The sequence below is a fragment of the Lepisosteus oculatus genome, chromosome 5 (assembly GCF_040954835.1).
Source record: "Lepisosteus oculatus isolate fLepOcu1 chromosome 5, fLepOcu1.hap2, whole genome shotgun sequence".
Lineage (NCBI taxonomy): Eukaryota > Metazoa > Chordata > Actinopteri > Semionotiformes > Lepisosteidae > Lepisosteus > Lepisosteus oculatus.
Window position 1 is genome coordinate 27697094 of NC_090700.1, and position 27845 is coordinate 27724938.

Consider the following 27845-nt stretch of genomic DNA (forward strand, 5'->3'; position numbering starts at 1 on the left):
CTAAATCCTCAGCTGTTGGAACTGATCCAACCTGACTAAAGTTACTATAGGTGTACACAGGCACAGGCAGATACCACTCTATATGGTGTTAGACCACTCTTATTGTGTTGCTTTTTATAATTTTGCAACTAAGGTAACTTGGTTTTGCCAAAAAAAGGGTTTGAATACTTATGCAATCACGACTTTTCAATTTGTCTTTCATATTATCTGTTTAATTCTTTTTGAAGTACATTGTATGTATAACAAATATGAATTGCTCTTTCATAGTGTCATGAAATCAAGCTTTAAAGCAACAAAATCCTGTGTAAGGACCTGCAAACTTTTAAAAGGTACTTTATGTATAAAGTAAGCTGTACATATCATTCAACTGTGCTAACATTGCATTTCTCAAGATTTTTCTTATTCATGAAATGCCTATAAATTGATTTTGAGAAGTAATTTGTGTGCTCAGGCTGACTTTGATGTCTGTAGCTTTATGTTTTCTTTTTTATACTTAATAACTAGATTTCTTTGAAGCCACAAATTACAGCAAATAAGTTTTGTAAGGTTCATAAATATGTGTTAAATATCAATTTAGGACAAATGATCATAATTTTTGCTTGTGCAAAACGTAGTAGTATGTACACCTTGTTACAGTATTGTTTACTACTTACTGAGCTCAAGAAAAAAGGCACTGAAAATTCAGAATGTATGATCTATGAAAATAATCATGTAATAAATGCAGCAACTTAAAAGGTATAACACATTTGATACCCTGCCTTATTATCATAATCATGTTCTACATCTATATAAATAGTACAACACTAAGAGTCAGTCTCAAGCAACAAGGCATAGTTCTATTTCCATTACAATGAGCACAATGTGGGCTTCTTTGATGTTTATCACGCTATATAAATGACAAACTATGTGTTTAAAGATTGCTCAAATAAAAGTGTGTGCTATAGCTTTGAAGCTATAGGCTTTGAAATAAAAAAGATACTTTAAAACATTAGAAATGGTTTAATTTCATTAAAAAATGACAGCTTCCTACACAAACCATTTTTAAAAGACATACAGTATTACACATCAATAACTATCACCTGTGACTTAGAAAACTCACAAACTAAAGTCAGCAGTACTACAAACCTGACCACAGTCAGCACTGACCTGGGACAATTAATTATAATTTTAATTGCTTACACTTATATAGTGCTTTTCTGGACACTCCATTCAAAGCGCTTTATGGGTAATGGGCACTCCCCTCCACCACCAGTGTGCAGCCTCACCTGGATGATGAGACGGCAGCCATAGTGCGCCAGAACGCTCACCACACACCAGCTATCAGTGGGGAGGAGAATGAAGTAATGAAGCCAATTCATAGATGGGGATTATTAGGAGGCCATGATTGGTAAGGGCTGATGGGAACTTTGGCCAGGATGCTGGGGTATATTAACTCATATTAACTTAACATTAATATTAACTCTATCATTTAGTTTAATAGTGGTTATGATTTCAGTGGGTAAAACCAGTGTTACAGAGAATAGAAATCCTATGAGTAAAATTTACAGTTACACTTTACACAGTAATGAGCAAACCTAAAATCTAAATATAAGTGCTAAATAATAAAGCTTTTGTCTAGTGGAAAATGTGAAACATGCACTATTATTTAATTCCATTGAGTGCTGAGGGGTTTCAGGATTTCAGCCATTGCTGTTGTGGGTTTGAGGCACTGGAGACATTCAACTTGTCTAAATCAAAGCTGTCTTCATATGTTGCACCTTTAAAATAAAAAAAGTCAGTCACATGCAAAAATAGGTTTAAGCACTTAGCACACAATGCAGCCTTTATGAAAGCCATGCATTATTGAAATCAGTTTGATTAAGATCTACCAGTGAGCAATCTTAACTGTTAGATACATTTTTGCTGAAAATAATCTAATAAATGACATTCTAGAGAAATTATAAAACTAAAAGGAACTATGTGAAAAAAGTTTTTATAATGAAAAATAGTAAATAGTCTGGAATTGTTTTACTTAAATTCATGGCAGTTATCACAATGACAGTGCTTACTACAGTTTTTCACTTTGATCTCACTCGGTCAAAACATTATATCACCCAGCTTGTCTTCTATCAGTAAAATGAATGTCGTAACCATGGTCTAGCACATCTTACCATTCCTCAGAGCCCGCTTCACTCTTCTCCAGAACACATCACTCACGATGACAGACAAGAAGATGAACACTCCCACACCCATACAGATCCGGATCAGGTTTTCCAAAGCAGAAGAAACTGAGACACAAGAACCAAACACTGGGGTTAGAGAGTTGTAGCTGGTATTTATCCTGACCATCTACAGGTTACTTTGTTACCTGACTTCTGTTAACAGTCTCAGTTATTAAGATTAAAATTCAAAAGAACATCTCCAAAAACAATTTTATTATTTTATTAGGTGAATAATTTTGAGTTTACTGACAGTTTATTCTTGTTTCAATCTAACATGTACATGTATGCAGTATTTTATAAAGAACATTTGTATTCAATATGAGTCTTTTAAAAGTATTTAAAAATGTACCATTTACAGTTGCAGCTACTCAGAACACGTATTAACACTCATTGCTGCATTAGAGGTATTAAATATGATGTGGCATACTTACAGTAGCTATGTTGTTTTCTGGTCAAAGACAATTAATACTGTAGGTGGCACTTGTGGTGCATTAGATGCTAGTGAAATGATTGTTTTATTTACTCTGTTATCTTACTGTACATCTTTAAAATCACCTTCTTCATAAACATTTTCTGCATCAAAGTCTTTAACTTGTTCACTTACTGTTATTATTTTGGAACAAATTTGAAGTGCTCGTTGTAACTATCAAAAGTTGATATACTTAATAAAAAGCTATAATGTTTTAAACTTTTCTATGAATAGTTGCTGTCATTATTGTTGTAAAAAAGTTGTAGTACATTTTGAAATCCAGTTACTACGGAATTGGACATCATTAACAAATATTAATTCAAGGATCTAAATATAATATTTATATAATTTATATACAGTATCTGGAAGTGGTACTGTATTCCACTATCTGGAAACATATGCATCAATTCTTTTGACTCATCATTTTGATGTGTTCTTTTAAACTAAATTTTGCTATTGTTACTGTTGTAATGGACAATAAAACACACATAAACCACTGAAACAAAAATGAACAAATGAGACTGGGCTTGGACCCCCTACAGAGTGAGAACTGCAAAAAAGTGTAGATTAAAGGAGCTGTATGTAATAGGGCCACTTCACTTCCTGGATGTTCTATTGCCTCGTTCTGAATCCCAGGAAAGGACAGCAATATGTCACTGCACATACCTGAAAATTTCTGGAGGATTTACAAGTTACTGTTGTAGCGGCGAGGCTTATTAATAAGGCAGAATTAAGTGTTTCTGAGCTTTCCCAAATTAGGCCTCATCTCTCTGTTCATCTCTGTGGTGCAGCCACAGAGAAACTATTCATGCAGGCTGATTTAAGGTTCCTTTGATAAAGGACAGCTCCCAAAGGGGGATGCACTTAGCTAAGCCTGGCTATCATGATCAATGGTCATCCATTGGTACCTATCTGTCTAGGGAGTGCCAGATGGACATCTGGACTGCATTCCTAAGTGTCAGGAGTAAGTGACTCATATCTCACCTTGATCAACCAATCAGTGACTGGAAGGGCTGAGTAACCCACATGGGACTCTGATGCCCATGGAACTTTCAGCCAATCAACGAGCTGAAGTTCCTCCAGGTAAAAACAGGCAACACAGAGAGCCTGAGAGGTTCAGTAAGATTCAGAAGGGATTCAGTGGAGAATTCTGTGGACTTTTCTAAAGGGAATTCAAAGGAGAATTCCAGGCCAGGACGGCCCAGGAGCAGAAGGCTCCCAAGGGCAGGACATTCTTGCAGAGCTCCTCCTGACCATCCTGAGACTCAGCCCGGACAACCATGGAACGGCCAGTGTGTCCGAGTGCCAGAACTTTCCTTTGTTCTAAGAGTCTAGAGTGGAGGTTGCCAGAGAGTAACCAGAGGATCCACCCGAGGTTAGCACCAGCAGCAGGCCTCGTCAACAGGTCAGAACTGTGGACAGCTGAATCACTATTCAGAACTAGCTCTTCATCAGGAACGAACCGGTCCTCTTCCTGACTTGCTGGGACTCACAGTCATCTTTTCTCCTGTGCACAAACTTTGCTAGTTAAAGCCAGCACTAACTAGGCGGTCAGTGAGCATCAGCAGCGCACCGTCGCAAGCCGCACAGCACAGCCTGGCACCGAGCCAGAGAGCGCGGATTGGACAGCAACAGCCTGCAACTGTTTCTTTGTGCCCGCAGGAGATCTGAATCCCCAGAGATTGGATGAGTGTTCAACTTCACTGCATTACTGCTCGAGAATTCAATTGTTATCCCAACCAGTTGATATCAATTGAATCCCTAAGAGTTATGTACTTGTTTTGAGTATCTAATGTAGAAGTTATAACCAAGTTCATTTATGAAACGGTCTTAATAAGTGATATACTGGACGTATGTCCTCTTGATATATGTAACACTTCGTAACTGACTGAATATATACCTTTTGTATTCTGATAACCCTCTCGATAAGATCTGTTAGGTTTATATGCATATTCTATGTATTAATAAATGTATCCTCGTGTATTAGTACCTGTGTGTGTGCGTTGTTTGAGTTATGTCGCATGGTTGGATTCTAAAGCCATCAAAAGAATCAACTTTGTGATTTACTGCTACAATTAATAATTGTCTCAGTAAATGCCCAAACCCTACAGAACTGGTGCCTTCAGAGAGCCACTACATTACATTTTGGCTATGGCAACATTACACTGTAAACATTTTACTTTTATTGTGGTGTTAAATGCATGCATCAATGCTGATTCTTTCTAACCCTGAAATATAAAAATAGCACTACAGTTCCTCTTTAAAGGTGTGATTATCTTTAACCACCGATTAATAAAATAACACTGCTTAAGGTTACTTTCATTTTAGAACCTTACCTGACATGTGCAATACCAAAGAATTGCTGTAGTCAGAATAATAGACCACTCTTCCCCTTCTAGCTCGACACCAGTACTCTCCACTGTGGGACAGAGCAGCATAGATGATGGCGTAACTAGACCCATTAGTCCTGCTACTGTCAGTGTCACTGTTGGCCAGAGTTGCTCCCTTTGTGTCTTTATACCAGAGATACTTCCAACCAACAAAATCTCCCCCAACTCCACAGTTCAGGGTGACTCTGTCTCCTGTGTATATCTGTCCTCTTGTGGGGAACACAGTCAGAACAGGCTTTGGCCATATTCCTTACAGAAGAGAAATAAATAAGATCAGACTTTGTACAATCAATACCTATATGCAAAAACAAATTCACATCTTCTAGCATAATCCTCTAAGGTACTTTATTGCACTTATACGGGAATATTATTACTGTATATTCAAAGTTTCAAAGTGTGATTAATCAATTTTTAAAAAGAACCCTATATTTGTGTCTCACGAGGTTAAAATAATCCATAACAACAGTTAAATTGTAGTTTTATTGAACACTGTAATTAGATGCAAGATCCATTATATAGATCATATCTTCAGTATATACTGTACTGTTTAATGTTCAGGACAAATGAAATACTTACCAGATACCTTCAGTATAACAGGATTGCTGACATTAGAATCAAATAGTTTATTATGGGCATTTTCTCCTCTGCAGGTATATTCTCCATTATGAAACTGAGCAGCAGAGATGATTGTGTATGTGTTTAAATTTCTGCTACTGGAGTTAGCTTTCACTGCTGGAAGCTCCTGTCCATCCTTGTACCATTTATAGTTCCACCAAGCAGAGTCCATCTCAATCTCACACCTCAGAGTCACACTTTCTGTAGTGAATATCTCTGCCCATCCAGACTCCAAGGTCAGTACAGCCTGTGGTTGAGCTGCAGAATAGACAAGTTTGAATAGGGGGTAGAATTAATAATATGAGGTATGCTAATAGTATGAATCTTAGAATTAATATGGGGGAAAAATAAATAAAGCAGTTGTGTGCTAAAATTATGTTTACTAAAAAAGATACTAAAATGATCAATCATTTTACTATTTCAATCTCTTACCTATGATTTCTAATTTCAGAGAATCACTGCGATCAGTGTAATAGAACACACTTCCCCTTCTAGCTCGACACCAGTACTCTCCACTGTGGGACAGAGCAGCAGAGCTAATGGTGTAACTGGACCCATCAGTCTTACTGCTGTCAGTGTTGAGCAGGACTTCTCCCTGTGTGTCTTTATACCAGAGATACTTCCAACCAACAGATCCACCCCCAACTCCACAGCTCAGGGTGACTCTGTCTCCTGTGTATATCTGTCCTCTTGTGGGGAACACAGTCAGAGCAGGCTTTGGCCATTTTCCTGATGAAAGAGTGTTGTAGATGTTCAGGGCTTGTCAGTGCCACCAAAAACCTATGTGCAAAATCAATTTCACAGTTTGTGGCATAAGCCTCTGAGATTCTAAATTGTACATCTACTACATAATTATTTCATGAATGCAGGAATATTATTACATTCTAAGTAGGAGTGATCCAATTGATAACTAAAACATGTGCCTGGGTCTCTAATAGTTAAAAATTGGCCTTTATTTATAACATTAAATCACATTTTTTTCTAAAGTAACAATCAATTATTTGAATAATCTCCTCAGTATCAATATATAGGTTTGATTTTCAAAATAATACAAATACTTACCAGATACCTTCAGTTTAACAGGATTGCTGATGTTAGAATAAAATAGTTTATTATGGTCACTTTCCCCTCTGCAGGTATATTCTCCATTATGTAACTGAGCAGCAGAGAGGATTGTGTATGTGTCTCCATTTCTCCTACTGGAGTCTACTGGCAGTTCCTGTCCATTTCTGTACCATTTATAGCTCCACCCAGCAGAGCCCATCTCAATCTCACACCTCAGAGTCACACTTTCTGTAGTGAATATCTCTGTCCATCCAGACTCCAGGGTTAGTGCTGCCTGTGGTCGAGCTGTACATAAAACAAGATTGAAGAAAGGGTAGAAAAGACCATGAAAATAAGAGGTATAATTTAGAATTGAACAAATTATATTTAATTCAGTTTCTTACCTATTATTTCTATTTGCAGAGAATCACTGTGATCAGTATAATAGACCACACTTCCCCTTCTAGCTCGACACCAATACTCTCCACTGTGGGACAGAGCAGCAGAGCTGATGGTGTAACTAGACCCATCAGTCCTGCTACTGTCAGTGTTGAGCAGGGCTGCTTCCTGTATGTCTTTATACCAGAGATACTTCCAATCAACAGAATCTCCCCCAACTCCACAGCTCAGGGTGACTCTGTCTCCTGTGTATATCTCTCCACTGGAAGGGTTCTGGGTCAGGATGGGTCTTGGCCATGTTCCTTAAATGAAAAATGTGTTAAGTGGTGAAATAAGTAGTATTTTTCCTACAATATTTTGGGAATTTATAAACCTGCAACTACTTGATAAAACTTAGGTTTAGTGTTTTGACATGTTGAAGAGAAATTGAGTTTTAAACAAAAGATGAAAGTCAAAATCTGATCGTATTTCACCAATTTCCATTGCTGAAGGAATCCTCTGACAATTGTTCCACCGCCAGAATCCAACTTCAGTTATGCCTTTTCTCCAAGTGCTTTTTTTTCTAAGCAAACCTCTCCAGTCCACTCTGAAAACAATCCATTTGCCCAAGTTGTCATTAACACTTTCCTGCTGACTCCAGTTATTCATGCTGCTCTAATATAAAGTTACTGTGCCCCTATGATCATCTTGCACCCAGTCCTCTATTTATTTGTTGTATCTATCATCGATTCTTTATTTATTTCTCTTGCTGTCCTCTAAGCTTGCTGTCTCTTTCTCTCAAAGTGCTCACTGCTCATTTCTCATTTCACTGCTAATGAGATAGAAGATTACAATAATAATAAACCTGATATCATAGATTAGACTGAATGTACAGTAGACTCATCTGCAAAAGATAGTGAAGGAGTATGGAGTCAGTTTATGTGAGTTTGAAGAACCAACTATTCAATGTAAAGCCTACTAAATATGTTTGGTCACAACATTTGTTCTTTTTCTTTCGCTGAAAAAATAGTCTGGTCCTTCTCTTATCTCCAATTTAATGAATCTCAAATCTTCATGAATTTCAGGGGCTGTTCTCTGTCACTTCCTCTTTCTCTTCTCCACTTGCTCCCTTGCTTGGTCCTTTGCTACTACCACAGCTGCACTGGTCTGTGTTACCTCAGATGTACAGCTAAAGGTTAACTTTCATCTCTTTCACATTTCTTATTATCTCTTTTCATTGTCCTTCCTGGCAACTGACATTCACTTAACCTCCTCCGTGAGCCAAGCACAGTGTCCATCTGCCTCAGATCTGCGCTTTCCATTTTCAGCCATCTCTTCCCCAGGTGCCTACACTACAGTGTAGCCCAGGCAGTGGTGATAACCAGTTCCCTTTCCTTCTTTCCATCCTGCAAGTGTTCGTGCCTGAATTTCTCCCCTTCCTCAGTCCCTTGCAGTCTGTGTGTCAAAATGTCTGGTGTTGCTTGCTATCAGCACAGTCCTACTGTCCTACTGTACTGTATGTCAACCTACTCCTGAAGTTCTAATTATACATTTTATTCATAAATATCAATTTCAGCATGGTCACTGTCTTCTCATCTATGATTCTGTGAATGAAAACGTGAATTACGGTTTTCATTTGATACCCTTCTTCCCCCTGGCTCAAAGAGTGTTCTCCAGAATAGCTGTCCAAAATGTTCTCTCTCTACTCAGTTTTAAAAATACTACTAAAGTATCCCTTGAACCATCATTTCCCTGTTATGTGTTTGCTTTGATAACCTTCATTCAAATTTATCTATAGTTTTCTGAACTTAAGAATTTTGCAATTCAAGACAATTCAAGCCATGCCTATGCTCTGTGTTAATGAGTTTGAATGAACTACTGAACAGGTGATAAAAAAAAGCAATCATGTTTAATCCAATTTGAAATTCCACAGGAGATAGATCTCTTTTAACTTTTCATTTAGTCTTTTTGTGTATTTAAGACAGAATTAAGATTTTATGTTGCATGTGAATTCTGTGTGAAGATTTGTCACATCACAAACAGCATATTAAAGCCTAAGAAATTCTTCATAGAAGAATAGGAAGCATTATTCCTGGTCTTTGCGGTTTGTAAAAAAAAGGCAGGATAAAGGGAGGAATAAAGAAAATTGAGAAGAAATGTAATTTAATTATTAAATCCGTGGAGGGTACAGATAAGGCATCCTCGTGAACTCCTATAGTCTCAGTAGCAAAACATGGATATACAGTAGTGTCACACTGGAAGCTGAAATGGAATTTATTTAAGATGAGGAATAGGAAACAAATTTTACTGAAACAGTTGTGGATGCCAAGAGCAAGCTTCCCATTCAAGTGGTTGATGCCCAATATCTGATCCCCCTGAACACTGTTTTATGTTCATTTTCCACTACTTCCTTCCACTACTAAGGGCAGAAAGATGTTTTCTTTATTACAATTTTATATGTTCTTTAAGGTAGAACTGCATTGTTTTGATTACATTTGAAGGTGGAGTGAATTGTAAATGCATCAGCATGATGTAAGACCTCCAGGTGTATGTGGACATGGTAATTGTTATGTAATATTTTGTACTTGAATTATCCATTGTAATTTACATATACAACAGATATAAAATTGAAGGTATTGATCATGTTTTTCTTTGCTTTTGTTTTTTTTCATATATACATTTAATGACAGCTCAAATACTAAAGCACTGACAGATGTTAAACTTAACATAGTTATTTCATCAGATGGCACATTAAGTACTCATGTAAGTTACTAACCTGAAACACTCAAAATAAGAAAACCAGGATGTGTTTGAATTATTGGTTTGTTTCCCCGTTCAGCTTGACACCAGTACTGTCCACTATCAGACACTGTTGCAGGACTGAGGGTGTAATTTTTCTGATCTTCAGCACTGGATCTAAAGAGGCTCTCTAGTCTCCCCTTGGTGTTTCTAGCCCAGGAATATCTCCAGCCACTTGATGCCGCCTTCACCACACAGCTGAGGGTGACTCTCTCTCCTGAGAAAACCACTGAATCCGGGGGGTCTATGGTCACTACAGCAGGTGTCTGGCCCTCTGAAACAGATCAGAAATGTATAATTTGCTAAAATACACCATGCACCTCTAACACAAATGATTAAGTAAAACATTTTAACAGATATGAAAATAACTAACCAATTACTGTCAGCGTGAGAAAGCCACTGTCACTCTGATCAGTACCTCTCTCAGCTTGACACCAATATTGTCCACTGTCAAACATTGACACAGCTCTTAGGATGTACTGGGAACCATATGTTCCACTGGAGCTCCTGAGTGTCACCATTCTCCCCTGCTTCTCTAGGGCCCAGTAATATTTCCAGTCAACAGATCCTCTAACCTCACAGTTGAGGGTGACTGTCTCTCCTACAAACACCTCTGTCCATGGAGGGTCTGCAGTTACCACAGCTTGAGGCCTGGACCCTGGAATACAGACAGTGGTTAGGGTGAAGCAACAGACTGGTGTTCAAACTTGAAGAGTGCCTAGTAACCAACTTGTTGTTTTACAACCAACTGTTGTAATTTCACAAATTCATACTTTTGTTATAATTAATTAATAATCCATCAATTAACTTACAGAATGCTACATTTTCCTGGTAAGATTTGAGGAAACTCACAGTCTATCCTGGAAGCATAGACCACAAGGCAGTACCACACCATAAATGGGTTGCCAGTGGCATACATACAGTAAAGTGAAAAAAATAAGGAAACTCCCATAATATTTATGGTTTAACATATTAAGACCAGTCCTACTACTAAACAAAAACTAACCTCATTTGATAAATAGCACAAAACGTCTATTGTGTCATTACTTAAAAATAATAAAAACATCAGCCTGCATTCAATATCTTTGTATGAAAAGTAAGTGCACCATAAATTCTACCATCTTATCTTCTTAAATATGTAGGTAGATAGAATCAGGAGCGCCAAAACATGAACAAATGATGCGTTGATCATCAAGAAGTGATCCCACCTGTGTATAAAATCAGAAACTTTGGAAATTTGGTCTTAAGTGTTCGGTTTTGTGGTAACACATCATCCCCTGATCAAAATAAATCTATGACAGTCTTAGAGAAAGAATTGGTGTTGCTTGTCAGTCTGGGAAAGGTTACAAAACCAGTAAAAACCAGTTTCATAGTCCATCATTCCATGGTAAGAAAGATAATCTACAAATGGAGAAAATTCAAGACTGTGCCTAACCTACCCAGGAATGGCTGTCCTACCAAACTATCTCCAAGATCTGAGCATAAGATGTTCCTAGAATTCTTCAAGAACCCCAATGTTGCATTCAGGGTTCTCTTGCTATGATAAATGTCAGTCCACCAGATGGAAAAAAATTGAACAAGAATGATTTTCATGGAAGGATAGCCAGGAGGAAACCCCTGCTTTCAAAGAAAAATATACACTTAAAGTACTTTTGCAAAAGTTTCGGATGTCTTTCTGCAATAGGATTTCTGAACCCCTCTTTGAGAATGCAGACGAAAAGTATCCTGAATTCACAACAGTATTCCACTTCCAGTATTTTATGCAGCAAAGTTTTTAACTTAGTCACTTACAATGGTTATTTTGGAAAAGTTCTGACATGCTCGTTATGACTATATTAAGGTTATATACTTTCTAAAAAGTTATAATGTTTTAACCTTTTCTATGAGTACTTGCTGTCATTATTGCAGTAAAAACTGTGTTACTAAAAGTCGCTAAGTACTCTCGCCATATACTGTTACATTTTCTGATTGTTACAGTAAATTGATGCCAGTTTTTTATTTGTGTCTGGTTTTACACATTTGACATAAAAATATAGAAAGCACAGAGTATCAAAACACCTAGAAATCAAAGACAATACAAAACTGTGGCTTAACAGTATGTGGCTAAAATATATTGTATGTCTCTTTTCCTTGTTATTTAATTATTGCTGTAGGATGATTCCTGAATGCCATAGCTGTACATTGCAAACTGTTCTGCTGCTGACCTTTTCTCTTACTTGTCTGCTGGCAGGAGAAGAATAGTCCTTTCAGAACTGAAAGAAGAAAAAAAAATACAGTGAGAGTGTGTATGTCTGTGTGTGCCCTGCAATTGCTTGATGTCCCATTCAAGATATATTCTGCATTGTGCCCATTGCTTGTCATAATAAACTCCAGTTCCCTATCAACCCTGAATTAGAATTGGTTAGAAAATGGATGGGGATTTCCCACCACCATCATCAACGTGCAGCATAGTGCACCAGTACATTCACCACACACCAGCTATCTGTGTGGAGGGGAGGAGCACAGAGTGGTGAAGCCAATTCATAGATGGAGATTAATAGGAGGCCATGACTGGTAAAGGCCAGTGGGAAATGTGGCCAGGATACCCCTACTCTTTTCGAGAAACGCCTTGGGATTTTAAATGACCACAGAGAGTCAGCACCTCAGTTGTATGTTTCATCCTGATGCACCTTTTTACAGTAGTGTCCCAATCACTATATTGGGGCATTAGGACCCACACAGACCGCAGGGCGGGTGCCCCCTGCTGGCCCCACAAAAAACCTCTTCCAGCAGCAACCTTAGTTTTTCCCAGGAGGTCTCCCATCCAGGTATTGACCCAGCTCACACCTGCTTACCTTTAATGTGTTGCCAGTTGTGAGTTGCAGGGTTATATGGCTGCTGGCTGCAATCATCAATGGGTTAACCACTTTACTATAGCTTGTGTTATATCTTTCACTGACTTCAAGTGTCATTTTTTTTCAGCTGACGAGAACCAGGTGACCATAGTACACAGTATATTCTATTATTTAAATTTTCCCTCACAATCATAATTATTTCTCAGTAGAAATGGCAAATTATAGCATATTAAATTTAAAATGTTTACGTCACTGCAGATAATATTAAAGAGGAAGACCAGAGAGTTAATCTAATATTTAAATAAAAAATCATTATATTTTAGGGAAATTTCCATACACTGAGATTTTGTAATTTACTGTATATCCTTATAAGTCTGATATAGAGACAAATTTATTTTGTGTAACTTGTCCAGCTGAGTTAATGGCATCTGAAGGAGTGGCACGAAAAGAGTTGATCAATGAAGCCAGCTTTTGTTAGCACTTTGTGAATGTATAGACCCACTTGCCAATTTTCACCAATGCACAGGGGACTGGATAAGATGGTTGATTGGGATAAGGAAAATGAATTATAGGAATAAATAAAATAAATAAAGACTTGTAAGGATTAATAGTGGAATCAAGCTTGAAGTAATAAAAAATAATGCTTTGACCTATTTTATTCTGCTTCTTTTGAGGTAGAAAGTGATTTTATTGTGAGAACCAAGGGATGAAAATGACGGTGGAAGGGTTGGCTAGCACCAGTGAATTCTACCCAGAGAAAACAATCCAAAGAAGCCCACAAGAAATAGTGCTTTGAGGGTCAAGGTGACAACAGGAGACGAGATTTCATTTTGGAGTAGGGAATTAAGACAGGTTAAGATTTCACCTTTAATTGGAAGGTGATTAGATGTTAGCGAAAATAATCAAAAGTAAGATAATCTTAGTGGGTCAGACATGGGAAAGGAAATATTGAAGTTACGGTAAAAGTCTTGAAATTAATGATGATTAATTAGTTTCTATTGAGAAAAAAACAAATGTTGCTTACAAATGTTCAATATATTTCAAACGAATACTGTAGACTATGGTTCTCATGCTGCGTCCCGCCACATGAAAGTGCGGCCCCCGACATCCGACCCCTTAATAAATTACATTTGTTTGCAGTCGATTCCTTTGATAAAAAAATAATAAAAAATAAAAAATAGGTAGAACTCACGGCCCCACTAAGAGTGTGTTCTAGTCACGTCCTGTAAAACTGTTTCTGAATAGTCTCGCTGGTGATCAGATTAATTTTCATGAATCATTAATTTAATTAAAGTGTTGCGCGTCACTAGGACACACTTTCATATTGCCTTCACTTTCAAGCCCATCATATGTCTGAGTGCAAAGATTAGCCCGCTCACAGCAGGGTTGCCTAGCCTAGTAGCCTGCTAGTATGTATGAAAAAACAAAGAAAGATGGATAAGTTTGTTGTAAGGGGTGAAAAACTACATGGACCAGAGGAAGAAGATGTCAATGCAACAGAAAAAAAGAGTCAGAGCATCAGCGATGAGGGTAGGAAAATACTGGAATAACGGAGGAAGTTATAAAACAAAATCAGTAACAGAGCCACACCGGTTTTATATGTGTATAGAACTGTTTAGTTCGCAAAAAAAAAGAGAAAATTGTCATGTTGTGGAAGTTTGTGTGTTTTCTTTTATTTGTATGAGAGAGAGGTTAAAGAGAAAAAAAGTTTTGGTTTTAATAAAATGGTTGTAGTAAAATTATTGGTGCTTGCAAAGCGTACAATGTAAAAAGACATTTTGATACTACTCACAAGAATTTTAGACAAGCAATACCCACCTGATTCAAGTGACAGGTCTCTCAAGATAAGTAATCTAGAAAAAACTGCTATTGCCGAGCAGAAAATCATATGAGCTACTTTAAAAGCATCCCAGGCGTTTATACTAGCCACATTCAAAATTTCATGGCTACTCGCTACACATTGCAAACCATTCAGTGATGGTGATAAATATAGAGAGAGAGGTTGGAAAAGTTATGGTGCAGTACACAAGGTAGCTTGAGAAACAGGACGTTTCGGATGGGAGTCATTCATCAGCTGTGCAACTTTGCTTATACAGGTACATATACATATATGTACACATGGTTAATAGGTATTATAATATTATATATTATTATTAATATTATATATTATAGAATAATATTATAATAGCTATTATGCATGAAGATAAGGTAGGCCTAGTAGTGATTAATATATTCGGCCCACGAGACTTACTTTTAGCCACAGTTGCGGCCCAGCTGATAAGATTAAGAACCACTGCTGTAGACAGACCTCAGTTCACTTTCTGTATTTGTTGATTTCTTTATGAATGACAAGTTTGAAACTACTGCTTGTGCCCACAGATAGAAGTAAAATTCTGCATGGAAACAGTAATCATCTTAAACACAATTAAGAAAATATCATATGGTCAATTTACAGTATATGAATTAAAATAATATCGAATCATGAATTTGATTACAGATTTTATTATAAAAAACAGTCAAAAAGCATATAGTGGAATACAATCTATTCTGGCAAATATTCTGTTACAGGACACAAAACAATAACACAAAAACTCACAACTGGGGGGCAGGTGGAGGGGGCAGGGGGCACTCACCCTACAGTCCATGTGGGTCCTAATGCCCCAGTATTGTGACTGGGGCACTATACTGTAAACAGGCGCCGTATTTCGGATAAAATCAAGGTCCTGACTCTCTGTGGTCATTAAAAATCCCAGGACGTTTCTCGAAAAGAGTAGGGGTGTAACCCCAGCGTCCTGGCCGAATTTCCCATTGGCCCTTACCAATCATGGCCTCCTAATAATCCCCATCTATGAATTGGCTTCATTACTCTGCTGTCCTCCCCACTGATAGCTGATGTGTGGTGAGTGTTCTGGCGCACTATGGCTGACACCTCATCATCCAGGTGGATGCTGCACATTGGTGGTGGTGGAGGGGAGACCCCATTACCTGTAAAGCGCTTTAAGTGGAGTGTCCAGAAAACCGCTTTATAAATGTAAGCAATTATTATTATTATTATTATTATTATTACTATTTTTAGTATTATAAAAAAGGTACATTATATAATAAATTGGCATAAAATAATTAAATTAGACTCTATGAGCTATTTAATTATAATTAAATTGTATTAAGAATATTATTTTGAAACATTGGAACATTTTGGAATGTGATCTACAATAAGACATTTTGTTAAGGCCTAATAAGATTTTGTTTCACTTAAGATATAAGTTCAAAAGACACACTACTTCTGCCAAAATGGTAATTAATGCAATATATCAACGAATAAATATTGATTTTCACCCGTATTTATGTCAAAAGTTTCATGAAAATGTTAGCAATTGTAAATCAATATCCTGTTGGCTGTCTTATAATGGACAAACTAAAAAGCATGGATAGGAGAATAAGGCAGCAATTCCCAATAATAACATGGATTATGTAATATACTGTAGCTAGCCATTATAAAACACAGAATTGTGGTTTATCTATCATAATAATATTAACTTCAATATGAGGTGGCCACGTTATCAATCAGATTGAATTGTGAGTTGTGGAAGAATGGAAATAGTTGCACATCAATGAAGGCCAGAATTACCATCTTCTTTCAGGAAATGGCAGAATAAGAATCTTAGTTCAATTAGCAAGTAACTACTAAATGAGCTTTATGGCCCAGTTGGCCTCCATATCTTTGTAACCATTGTTATTATTTTATATTTAGATGAGACTCATTTTAAATATACTTTAGAAGCCATTAAGATTTATGGATGAAAACTTTGGTCCATATAAATGATGAAATGTAATGTACAGTAATCATTATGAGGACGTATTGCTTTTCACTATGATTGCTATTAAAATCTTACTTCTGTATTTATTATAATGTGTGATTCATATTGATATTGTGTATGTTGTACAGCTCAGTTCAAGATTTTTAAAATTTGTTTCTGTGTTTTGGTATAGTCGTGCACACTAAGAAACTCAATAAACACATTTTGTTTCTTTTTTTTTTTCAAAATGACTTTTAAAGAAATAAAATGACTTTACATAGACTTTTTAGAGTATATGAATGGGAAGGAACAGTAAATTTGCCTGGAGAGGTATGTTGGTCCACATAGATATTTTACTTTCCTTTGATTACCGCATTTTAAGGACTTCAATAATATTGAACATAAGTTACAGTAATAATATTAATAAAACAGTGGAAAATAACAAGTATTTCGACTGAAACATTTAGAATAAAATAAAAATAGTGTTAATAAAATTCTATTTGGGAGATAAAACATCTGGAGTACTTACATATTGCCATGAAGATTTCATACCGTTGCATTGTGTTTTTCAAGATCTACAAGAGTGACCACTGAAATTCAGAGAAGCTCACTGTATTTCCTTAGATGACAGCTGAAGACTTCATTTGAGCTACAGTAAACAAAAAAAGTGCTGACGACACTATTGTGGGTATGTGTGGAGTTTGTGCACCATATAACCACTCTTACTAGGCACTACACACTGCAATTCAAGCTCTGATGCAGACAGGTGATATTGATGATATTGTTCATTCTCTGAGCTCTGTAGGATTACATGAAGTCACAGTGTAGTTTGGCTACAGTAATTGATTTCCTACGGGAAAGGCCATTTCCAGAAAACATACAGTATAGTGCATTTTTTCTGTAATGCTCTACACCCATACATTTACAAACAGTACTTTTGTGTGGGTGCTGTACCCCCATGATGGTTGAGGGGGACAAAAAATTGCCTCTTTGTCCTACCAGAGGAAACCTCCCAAAAATTGTATTTTCAAATATTATAATAGAATAATTGTGATTTCAAATAAAAATTGGAAAATATGAGGAGATAAAGATTCAACACAAGAAAAACCTGATTTGGGGTTTACCTGTTGTTTAACAAATAAAAAACATGATATCAAGTACTGTATGTTCCAATGGCAATTCACTAATCACGATTCACAGTTCGTCATCTTCAGGGTTTTATCTTTTGGTCTACAAGGAATTTGAGGCAAGTACAGTAAACGTACAACTGTGTTTTCCTCTCAACTTACTATATTTAGGAATTTAAATTCCTTATTCTCCTGTGTGGAAGATACCACTTAGTGTGGCATAGTGAGGCTGTAGTGCTATTGTAACAACCCGTAAAGTGTCATATGTATAATGTTAAAACTTAACATTCACTATAAATCAGAATGTGTCAGAGTGTCTTGACAATAGACATGTTGAACACTCCAGGTATGTGATGACATTTTCAGAATGCATTTCCCATTCATTATGACATTGTTGGGGTGGCTACCTAAAAAGAAAGCGCAGCAAGAAGTGTGCAAGATCTAGTGATATATATATATATTTATAGATCTAGTAAAAGATCTAGTAATATATATATATATGTCTTGGCCATGCCTTGAACAGGGATACGCCTTGTTTTATTTTTATGTAAAATCTTCAAGGGCATGTACCAATTCATCACAAAATTTAGACCATCTTTCTCAGTTACTATAAATGTCATGTTTAGTATATGTTCAGTTGGGTAGCTGCATCAGCATGCATAGACTGCAAAGGAACAAGTAGTAGGTTTATTCCATGCCGAAAAGAGAAGAAAGAAAACACAACCTAGACCTAGGTCCCTCGGGGCATTCTCAAGCTCATTGGACTTCACTTGTTGCCAGGAAGCCACAGATTAGATCTTCCTATATCTTTCCATACACAGCTGGGCTCCCATCGGACATACACCAACTCTCTGGTCTTAACTCACTTACCCACACAGAGTCTCTCTACTCACTTTTAATCAGCTCACCATGCTTTCATTCACTTCGGCATGACAGAAAGACGAGTGGCCCTGCAGTTTTCAGACAGCTCAATCTGTGCAAGCACAGTTTTTAAACAAGTTTAGAACTCCATAACTAAAATCCAATTGTTATACTGTAGGGTCTGAACTTCATGGTACTGTAGGTGTAAGGGGTAGATAGATAACATCTGAGTCATAGTATGGTAATGCCGAATTTCCAATTCTTTCATTTGCTGCAGTACAGCATGAGACTGGAAGCTTTCAGTCAGGATTGAAGGGAGGAACAGTTGGTAAGTCACATTTTATGTTTAAATAAATTGATAATGAAGGGACTAAGACTAACCATACTCTCCTCTTCTTTATTACAGTTACTGCGATCCCTTGTTTGTATTCACACACAGGCACAGGCATGTGTATGGCATGCTAAGGTATTAACTATCTTAAGAGATGTGTATGCTATTGAGCATGCACCAGAGAATATGCACATCATACTGCCCCCTTTAGCCACAATGGATCTCCACAGTACACAGCGATAGGAGCTTCATATTGTTTTCTCTGACAATAACATTCCACATATAGTGCCTACCAGATTATATATACCCCCCCCCAAAAAAAAAGGAATTAAAACAACATATAGAAGATTGGGCTACAGATTGGATACTGTGCCTTTTTAAAAAAAAAGGCAAACAATGTTAAACCATAATCATAATATCACTGTACAGAGAAAAAATAACATTTGTCATAAATGTATCCTACAAAAAAAATGTTACATTTATTCACATCTGTTTTATTCATCAGTATTTATTTTAATAAATTAACAAAAAAACAAATGTACAATAACTGTTCTTTGGAAATACAATGGAATCCCCCCAAATGATGAGGACTCAAGGTTTACTGTTTCCTGCAATCTGCAATACACAGTGACATCTTCTGGATATACTTGCATATATCCATACAGTATCTGTAGGTTTGTTGAAAATGTTCCTTCAGAGTCTTCTGAATACGATACACAAATAGATCACTCTCAAACTTGCCAAACATTATTTCAATGACAAGTTTAAAAATATCTCATGGTTAGATTAATTGAAATTTTAAATTTCCAGACTTGGTCATTGGGCTTATGTTTGGCAAAAAAAATGATTAAACTCATGTTGATAAAACAGTCCTGCCCACTGTGTAATATTGTCTAAATTATATTTAAAATTGTTTTGCAAAATAGATGCACATTTTTAATTCTAAAAGATAACATATTGCCAAAACATCTGGTTCTTTCTACCAAAAAGCTTTAACTTGGCCAAGAATGGACACTCCAGCTTGATAATTATCCAAAATATATGCACAAATCGTTCTGGAATGTTTAGCTGTACACAAAATAATTGCTATTGACACTACAACACAAAATAACATGATAGAAACCAAATGGTGTGGAGGAGTAATTCTATATAGAAGAAATGTAGTACATTTCTCTTCTGAAGTACAGTACCAGCTCCTCATAACACACTTCAAAAAGAGTCTATTCAAAGACTACTAACTACTGTATATTCACGAGGAATGATGGCAGCCGAAAGCTTGGGAGATATTAGAATCGTTTATTGAGATGTGGAGATTTGGCGTAACCCGCTTGGCTGAGGGCCAACCTCCTGGTCGTTGGACAGGGAGGATAGGACCCCCATGCGACCAATGGGGTAGCTGCAAAGGTGGAGAGGGGGTGGAGGAGGGATGCAGAAAACGAACGAGGAAGAGGAGAGTGTGACGTTTGATATATATGGAGACCGGTTGCTTATGTCAGGATTAGTGAGAATTGCAGTAGCTGTGTCGAATGAGCTCGGCTGCTTTCATTCCTCCCGAACTTTCATTAAAAACTCAATTTCACGAGGAATCCATTTAAGGCGGTGGAGAAATTTCATGATAGATCAAGATGAAGATCTTCCTTTGTTGATTATATGGACTACCGCGTAGTTGTCTGAATGGATAAGGACGGATTTTTGTTTTCAATTGTGGCCCCAAAGAGAAGCAGCAACGACAATTGGAAATATTTCGAACAAGGCTGATGACTAGTCGGCGAGAGGGATTGAAGAGAATTCAGGAGGCCAAGGGGCCACATACCATTGGCCTTTATAATAGTCTCCGAAACCGACTGAGGGGGCTGCGTATGTGAAAAGCTGGATATCCTCGGCGTCGGAGAGGAGGTCATCGTAGAAGAGAGAAATGCCATTCCAGTTGGCCAAGAAAAACTGTCAAAGCCTGAGCTCGGATTTGCAGTCGGCTGAAAGGCTCACGTGGTGGTAAGAAGAGGACACGGAAGAGGCGAGGTCGAGAAGGTAGCAGATGTATGACCGCCCTTGAGGAATGATACGCATGGCGTAATTGAGGTGGCCGAGCAGAGAGAGAAGTTCCCTCTTTGTTCAAGATTTGGCGGAAGAATAGGTAGAGATATACGTCTGGATCCTGTCGATCTTGTCGCGAGGCAGGGAGGGGGAGAAATTGATGGAATTGAGGGTGATCCCAAGGAATTGGATTATATGAGAGGGACTGGTTGTTTTGTCTGTAGCAAGAGGTACCCCTAGGTTCCCAAAAACGGAAATAAGTGTGGAAGAGGCTCTTGCAGGTGGGGCGTGAGGAAAATCTATGGTAAGGAAATGGTCGAGAAGGTGGACGAGAAAAGGAAGTCTATAGTTATTCAGAAGGATCTTGCAGAGAGCTTCGGCTAAGGTATCAAAAATTTTTGGGCTACTCCTATATCCGAAAGTAAGGCGGACGGCGAAGAAGAACTTGTTCCGCCAATGAATTCCGAAGAGGTGCCAGAAGTCTGGGTCAAGAGGCACTGGAGATGTCCACCTTAGCGACCCAGGAGCCCGGACCTGCGATTTTGATGAGAGAAATGGCATGGTCGATTGTGGCATAGTGGAGGAAGAAGTCTGAACTGGGAATAAGGCTATTGAGACTTGGCACGCGGGACTTATGGGGGGCTGACAAGTCGATTATAAGGCGTTTTTTATATAATTACGGACCGCTATACCGATGGGATTGATGCGGTATGCAGGGAATGGGGGAGAGTCAAATGGGCCGATCATGAAACCGTTCTTGACTTCAGATGCTAACAAGGAATCAACGGACTGAGGATCGGCGGTGGCAGATTGCAAATTTTTGCAAAAGACGGGGGAAGAAGGAAGTGTGCACAGGCCTGGTGAGAATCCGAAGGAAAGGCCGTCGAGTAAGATGTGGGTGGAAGTTGGGTCGGGTTGATGGAGCAGTTCGGAAGCAAGAGCTGGGATATCGATTGGGGTAGACAGAAAAGCCAGTAGTCATTTGGGAACGCTGAAGGTGGAGCGAGCATGGAAGGGCCGGCGGGGGCAGGCAGAGCGAGCATGAGCTTCGCCGCAGAAGCTGCAAATGTGAAGGACGTGACAAAGGGAAGAGGTACATGTCGAGGAATTGAAGTTGTTGCAAATTTGTTGGCCTCTGATAATCACGATAGGGCGACCGCGAAAGTCTCTGGACCGGGAAGGTTTGAAGAAGACTTGGCGGGAGAACTGATGCTGAGGGGGAGAAGGGGCAGAATCAGGGTTGAGCTTGCGGACTGTATTTGGGCAAAGATTTGATGAATGTGTCCAAGAGGAACAGAAGTCGCAGGAAAGAGCTCTGACGAGTAAAGCTCAATGTCGAGGGCTCCCCAGTAGGTGCGCTGGTTCCATTGGAGTAGGCGGGCAGCGGCCTTGGCCGACAACTGCTTGTGGTAATCATAGAACAGGGAGCCCTCGAAACGGACAGATAGATCGAGGATGATGTGCATGTAATCGTCGACTTCCTGACGACGTTCTGCACATGATGTCACGAAAAATGCTGAAAGCCAAGCGGAAGACGGAAATTCGAAGGACTGAAGCAGAGTGAGGGTCAGACGATTTGAGAGTAACCGAAATTGAGCCACAGTCGACTGTTCTGGAATCGGAGATGTAAGCGGAGGAAGAGAGAAGGTGAGCTAGATTGACGTCCGCACCTTGTAGAATTTGCTGCCAGAGTGAAAAGGGAATGGGAGGAGGACTAAACTTTAGTGCGTTTGGAGGAGCTGGGAGTGGAACGCCTGTTCGGAGAGAAAAGTTCTTAGTAAAGGGGAGATTGGAATCCAGGGCTGAAGGGATGGGATGACTGATGCCGTGTTGGACACCGGGGATGGGAGAAGATGAGGAGGGAAGAAGAGCGGAAAGCAGATTGTGGTAGGAGGGGTTAGACGGATCTGGGGCCTGAAGCTCATTGGCTTAGGATATGGAAGCCGAAGACTGGTGAGGAGGAATTGAAGCAGGGGCGAAGGCTGCATGAAGGACTGAGGAGGCTACCGAGTCGTCTTGGACGCCAGGGGGTGGGGGAGGGTAAGGGCCGTAAGCTGGCTGAGCTAAGGGTCATTTACCGGATGGCCTTTGGGCCGTGGAGACAGCAGCAGGGGCCGAAAGAAAAGAAACCGGGGCTGAAGGCACCAAGCTGGCGGAGCTTGAGCCGTGTTGGACGCCGGAGGTAGAGACTGAGGAGAGTGCAGAAATTAGATTAAGCAGAGAAGGGGGTTGGGGAGGGGCGTGAGCCTGGGGCCTTAGACTCGGCAGCAAGGAGTTTAGGGAAGGACGCTGGGTGGAAGATGCTAGGTGCAGTTGTTTGGCAGATGAATGGATTGGTTGGGGAAGAGACATAGACACGGATATATCAGGACAAGACAAGACAGAAGACGCGACAGGCAGAGGTGCGGACGGCCTCAGGATTCTCACGTTGGGATGAGTGGCGGCGCGGGTGATGTCATCAGAGGGCGCTGGGGGAAGCTGTGTAGCTGATGTTTCCTTTGTGTAGACTGTGGTTAAGTACAGGGAAAACAGAGCTTTTTTGGAAGCGTTTCTTTTAAAACGGACGCCATGTTTTCAAAGTATCCTCTGGAGGCTTGCTACGGTCCAGTTGAAAATCGCGAGAGATTATCCAGGAGAAAGGGGAGCCGATGTGCGTGAAGCGCGGTGGCTGGGACATCCTGGAGAGAAGCGGGGGTTATTTGGAGATTTTGCCGTGGAGGAATGGGTAGGCTGGGTTTGTGATGAGAGAGGGACTACGACGGCAGAACGCAGTCTTCGGTGAGGAGTTGGATCTTGTGAGGACTGGCTGGGAGATGAGTGGCACTGATGTGGCACAGCGGGTGAAGGAGGCGATGAAATGGAGGTGAGGGGATCGGGGGGGGGGGTGACTGGACGAGAGGGGTAGGAGAGTCTCCTGTGCTGCAGAAAAGGTCTTCATCGAAGCAGCGAATTTGCAGATCCATGAGAAGGGAGCACGGATTCGAGCTAGGCTAGAACGAACCATGCAGAAAACGAACGAGGAAGAGGAGAGGGTGACGTTTGATATATATGGAGAACGGTTGCTTACGTCAGGATTAGTGTCGAATGTGCTCAGCTGCTTTCATTCCTCCCGAACTTTCATTAAAAACATTTAATGTGGATAAATGTGATCCTCATGTTTTATGGACGTTAATTATTTATGTTAAGTATTACTTTGTTCTGTGCAATGCTTTTAAGATTTCTATATAAAGGGTTTATTTTTAAGAAAGTATTATTTGTTTTTACAATTTCTTACGTTGCAAACTCAGAAATACATTTATATGGGATTTTTGTGATCTATGATGTCCTACACACTATGTGATATTTGTTTTGTCAACTTGCCACAATGTTTCATCAGTTACAGTTTGAATAACCCATAATAAAAAGAAGGATTTTTGTTATTATTTAAGATTTTCATTATCAGTTATTTTAACTGTTATGAATTAGAAAATGAAAAATTTGCTGCTGTTAGTTAGCATTGGGTTATTTGTAAAGTAAAAATGTGCGCAGTCTCAGAGTTTACTTGAGCAGAGTTTACTGAATCAAGACTGCTGGCACCACAGTCTTTATTACATTTGGAGATTTGGTATGCTCAGGACTCACAAGCCATCTTATTTATAGAGAAGTCAATCATACCTAAAGGCAGGGAAAAAATTCAACAAAAATATTTCTTTGTAGTTGTGAGCACAGTGGTGAGAGTTCTAAGAGCCTTTTCTGTTAGCATTCTAATTTACCAGCAGACTGAAGGCTGAAAATCATTCTCATTTGATAACATCACAGTTGCTGTAAGCTTCTGCATGTCTATATTTGCCTTTAAAACCAGAATAGAGCATCAGTCAAACCCAAGGGTCACCACTTTTGTGGTTTAATTTGTATACATAAATTCATTACAGTACTTATTAGGTATTAGGTATTTTTAAAGATAATTCAAAACTGAAATTGCCAAAATTTCACATTCTTTAGTCCCAGCATTGTTTGATAAACTGCCAACCTGAAAGCTGCCTGTTAGGGTTTGTAATCAAAAATGTGTGAAGATCTTTTCAGGGAAACAATAATTCATTTAGTCTTGAAAGGGTGCTCTGAGCAACAAAGTCAAAGCACCTTCACAAAGTATTGGAATGCAAAGTATTCTTGTATTTGTGATCATAAGATTATGAAAGAGAAGGTAAAAGAAGATTATGAAAGACAAGTACAGTATACAGTGATACATTTTATTTTGGGGATATTCTATTCATACATTTAGTATATACTTTGTTATTTGGTTGTATCTCCCTTTAAGGTAATAACTACAGGAAGTAATTCAGCTCATTAAAGTTTTTACCAAATTATTCAAGATGTTTTAGTGCAGCCAGGTTGGGTCCTTGCCTATCCTGAGGGTGCATTGAATTCAAGTTTTATCATGCATTTCACAAGCTGAAGAAAACATTGTTGTCACAATTGCTACTCCCCATCTTAAGGGCGCTCTAGCCCTTCCTTGTTCTGCCCCATTACCTGCTCCTGTTTTAGTTCTGCCCCACATTAAGTCAGATGCAGGCGTCACCCCTACGCTTCTCATTGAATCCCGTTTCGTGAGAGCCTGGGGTCCTGCCGCGTCTGGCTCCATTATGTTTTTAGTTTCCTGTTCCTGATTCCCTGCCCCGCCGGTCCCGACCTGGTTGGGTTTTTAATTACTTTGGATGGATCCCCTGGTCTTGGACTCTGCCTCCCATATTGGATTTCCCTTTTGGATTTATGCTTGGATTGTTCACCCCGGACTCACTTCCCCTGGACACCTGCTCACCTCGGACACGCCCCCCTGTCTCCTGACCCACTCCTGCATGATATTTTTCCCTATTGTTTCTTCACCTTCTGGATTGTGTCGTCCGCATAGGGCCCAGAAAGAACTGTTCCTAACACTTGTAGTTTCCTGAGAGCTAAGAGCTCTGAGAGCTAAGAGCTGGACTTAAATAAATATTGTGAAGGATACTTAAAGACTTGAAAGCTGATAAGGAGTTAAGGCAAATACAACTGTGTAACTGTGGTATGTTTGTGAAATTTAATTTTGACAAAGTGTTTTTGAGGAAATCTGATTGAAAATATAACTTTAAAAAACTCCATTCAAAATTTTAATGTTCATAATACATTAAAAAAACTTTCATGCTTGTGTGAAAATGTCTTAAATTTACACTAAGTTTAAAGACATTGATGAGTAAAACTCATAGAAGCTCACTCTCATCTTCTCAGGAAAAAGTCTATAGACTTAATTTGCACCAGATTGAAAAAGATATCATCTCATCTGAGGGTTTCTGAGAGGTTCTTACAGCAGGATCAGTACTGTCATTATAGATATGATAAAATGTGAAATTTAGACACGATTATTTTGCTGTGGGTAATCTGTTTTTGGCATATCCAAAGTATTTCAAAAATACCTCAATTAAATTTATGAAGAAATCATCTGGAAACTATAATACCAGTGGCATACAGTATATCTTTTTTAAGGGCATATACTGTATATTCTTGCTATTGTCCTGTCAGACTGGCTGCAGGTTTATTCCTGGATGTGCCTACCCGCAAATGCTTATTAGTAATATAAATAGTATTTTGTAAATCAGAATGAAAGAAAAAAGGCTTGTATATTTAAGACTGTTATCTGAAATGGTGTTAAACTAGCACTATATTTAATTAATATTTCAAGGTAAGAAGTAGGGGTTTAGAAAAATACAGAAAAGAAGCAGTCGGACCATGCTGGTTCTAATGGGTTGGCTGGCTCAGCAGCCCCCAGGGCATGAAGACACCCTGACTCACTGATAGTTGCTCGAGAGGTGCTGCCTCATGACTGGGAGCTGGACCCTCGGGGTAGATAAGGAAAAGGAAGACTTCCGTGATTTACTGAGAGTCACTTGAGAGGTGCTGACTCATAACTGGCCTCGGACCCTGAATACAAAGGAGAAGGTAGACCCCTAACTTGCTGAAAGTCACTTTTAAGGCACTGCCTCGTGACTGGGAAAAAATCCCTCAAGGGGGAAAAAGAAAGAACTCCATGAAAGAAAGTACCTCTTGACCGAGGGTTAATTCTGAGAGCAGCTGCCCCAGGGGTGGAGAATGGAGAGAAAGAATTTAATTGACTCTTGAGAAAGAAGTGAAGTCCCCAGAAACACCGAGAACCCCTTTGGGAGCTGCTGTCTTGTGTACCTCTTCCTCAGGGAACCGACAGGAGGAGAATTAGTAGGTTAAAACTACTTAGAACAGTGTGAGAACCTCTCCAGGAGGGAACAAGGTGGTGCTGCTGACCTGAGATTGGAGAAGTGAGATTTACTTCAGAGGGAACCTGGATGCAAAAGCAATATGAAAGAAAGAGTAGGAGGAGGGGGTGAAGGGAACTCACAACTTTAGACATGACTGTTATAGTGGATAGCTTATAATAGGAAAAAAAATTGAATAATAGAGGAAGAGGAGCACCCCCCAGCTTCTCACCCAAACCTTTTCCTGTCAATTTTCATTGTAATGCGACAGGGCATTGGGTGGGGTAACAATGACATTTCAATAGGCTGGATTTAGAAAACTAAGTACACAGGCCCTTTAATGAGGAAACCTCTATTTATTTAGCAGTACATTTTAGACTGTACCAAACCATGTATTGCATTTAAATGCAATATTAGCACATTTAAAATGTTATAAGTATTAAATGTTATCTCAATGTTATCTTGTTTAAAAGCACTATTACCTTGTTCTAATGCATTTTTATTCTCCATGGCACTAACAGGCTTCCATAGATTAATCTAAGCAGCATCTCTTCATGCTCTTTGAGAGAGCTAGAGAATCCAGACAGGACTCTCTCATCCTAGCGTCAATCCCGCATCAGCAGGGTCCGCTTGTCGGCATGCCCGTCTCCATTTGGTGGTTTGAACTAAATCTTTGAGCAGACGTTGCCATTAAATGCGACCAAGAATACTCCAACTGGCGCGTCG

General features: G+C 39.0%; 1 protein-coding gene and 1 pseudogene across 1 annotated transcript; both read right to left on the minus strand.

The window, feature by feature from the left end:
* Window positions 1-1034: 1034 nt before the first annotated feature.
* Window positions 1035-20226, minus strand: LOC102696107 (Fc receptor-like protein 5). Its single transcript, XM_069189726.1, has 10 exons — window positions 20175-20226; window positions 10315-10554; window positions 7246-7420; window positions 7124-7206; window positions 6738-7025; window positions 6108-6404; window positions 5637-5933; window positions 5007-5309; window positions 2151-2267; window positions 1035-1757 (listed from the first exon to the last, which is right to left on the minus strand). Exons 1-10 carry the CDS (start codon window positions 20224-20226, stop codon window positions 1672-1674), a joined length of 1938 nt encoding a protein of 645 aa, XP_069045827.1. The 3' UTR covers window positions 1035-1671.
* A 162-nt stretch (window positions 20227-20388) lies between these two features.
* On the minus strand, window positions 20389-21547 carry LOC138239097 (uncharacterized; annotated as a pseudogene).
* Between the last annotated feature and the right edge of the window lie 6298 nt (window positions 21548-27845).

Bases quoted from the DNA above. Each gene is read 5' to 3' on its own strand.
- LOC102696107 (XM_069189726.1), bottom strand. From the start codon at position 20,226: ATGGGGGTCCTATCCTCCCTGTCCAACGACCAGGAGGTTGGCCCTCAG. The intron at 7,421-10,314 runs GTACTGATCAGA...TTTTCATTTAAG, and splicing joins TTGGTGTCAAGCTGAGAGAG to GAACATGGCCAAGACCCATC. The intron at 7,026-7,123 runs GTAAGAAACTGA...TTTTATGTACAG, and splicing joins TCTGCAAATAGAAATAATAG to CTCGACCACAGGCAGCACTA.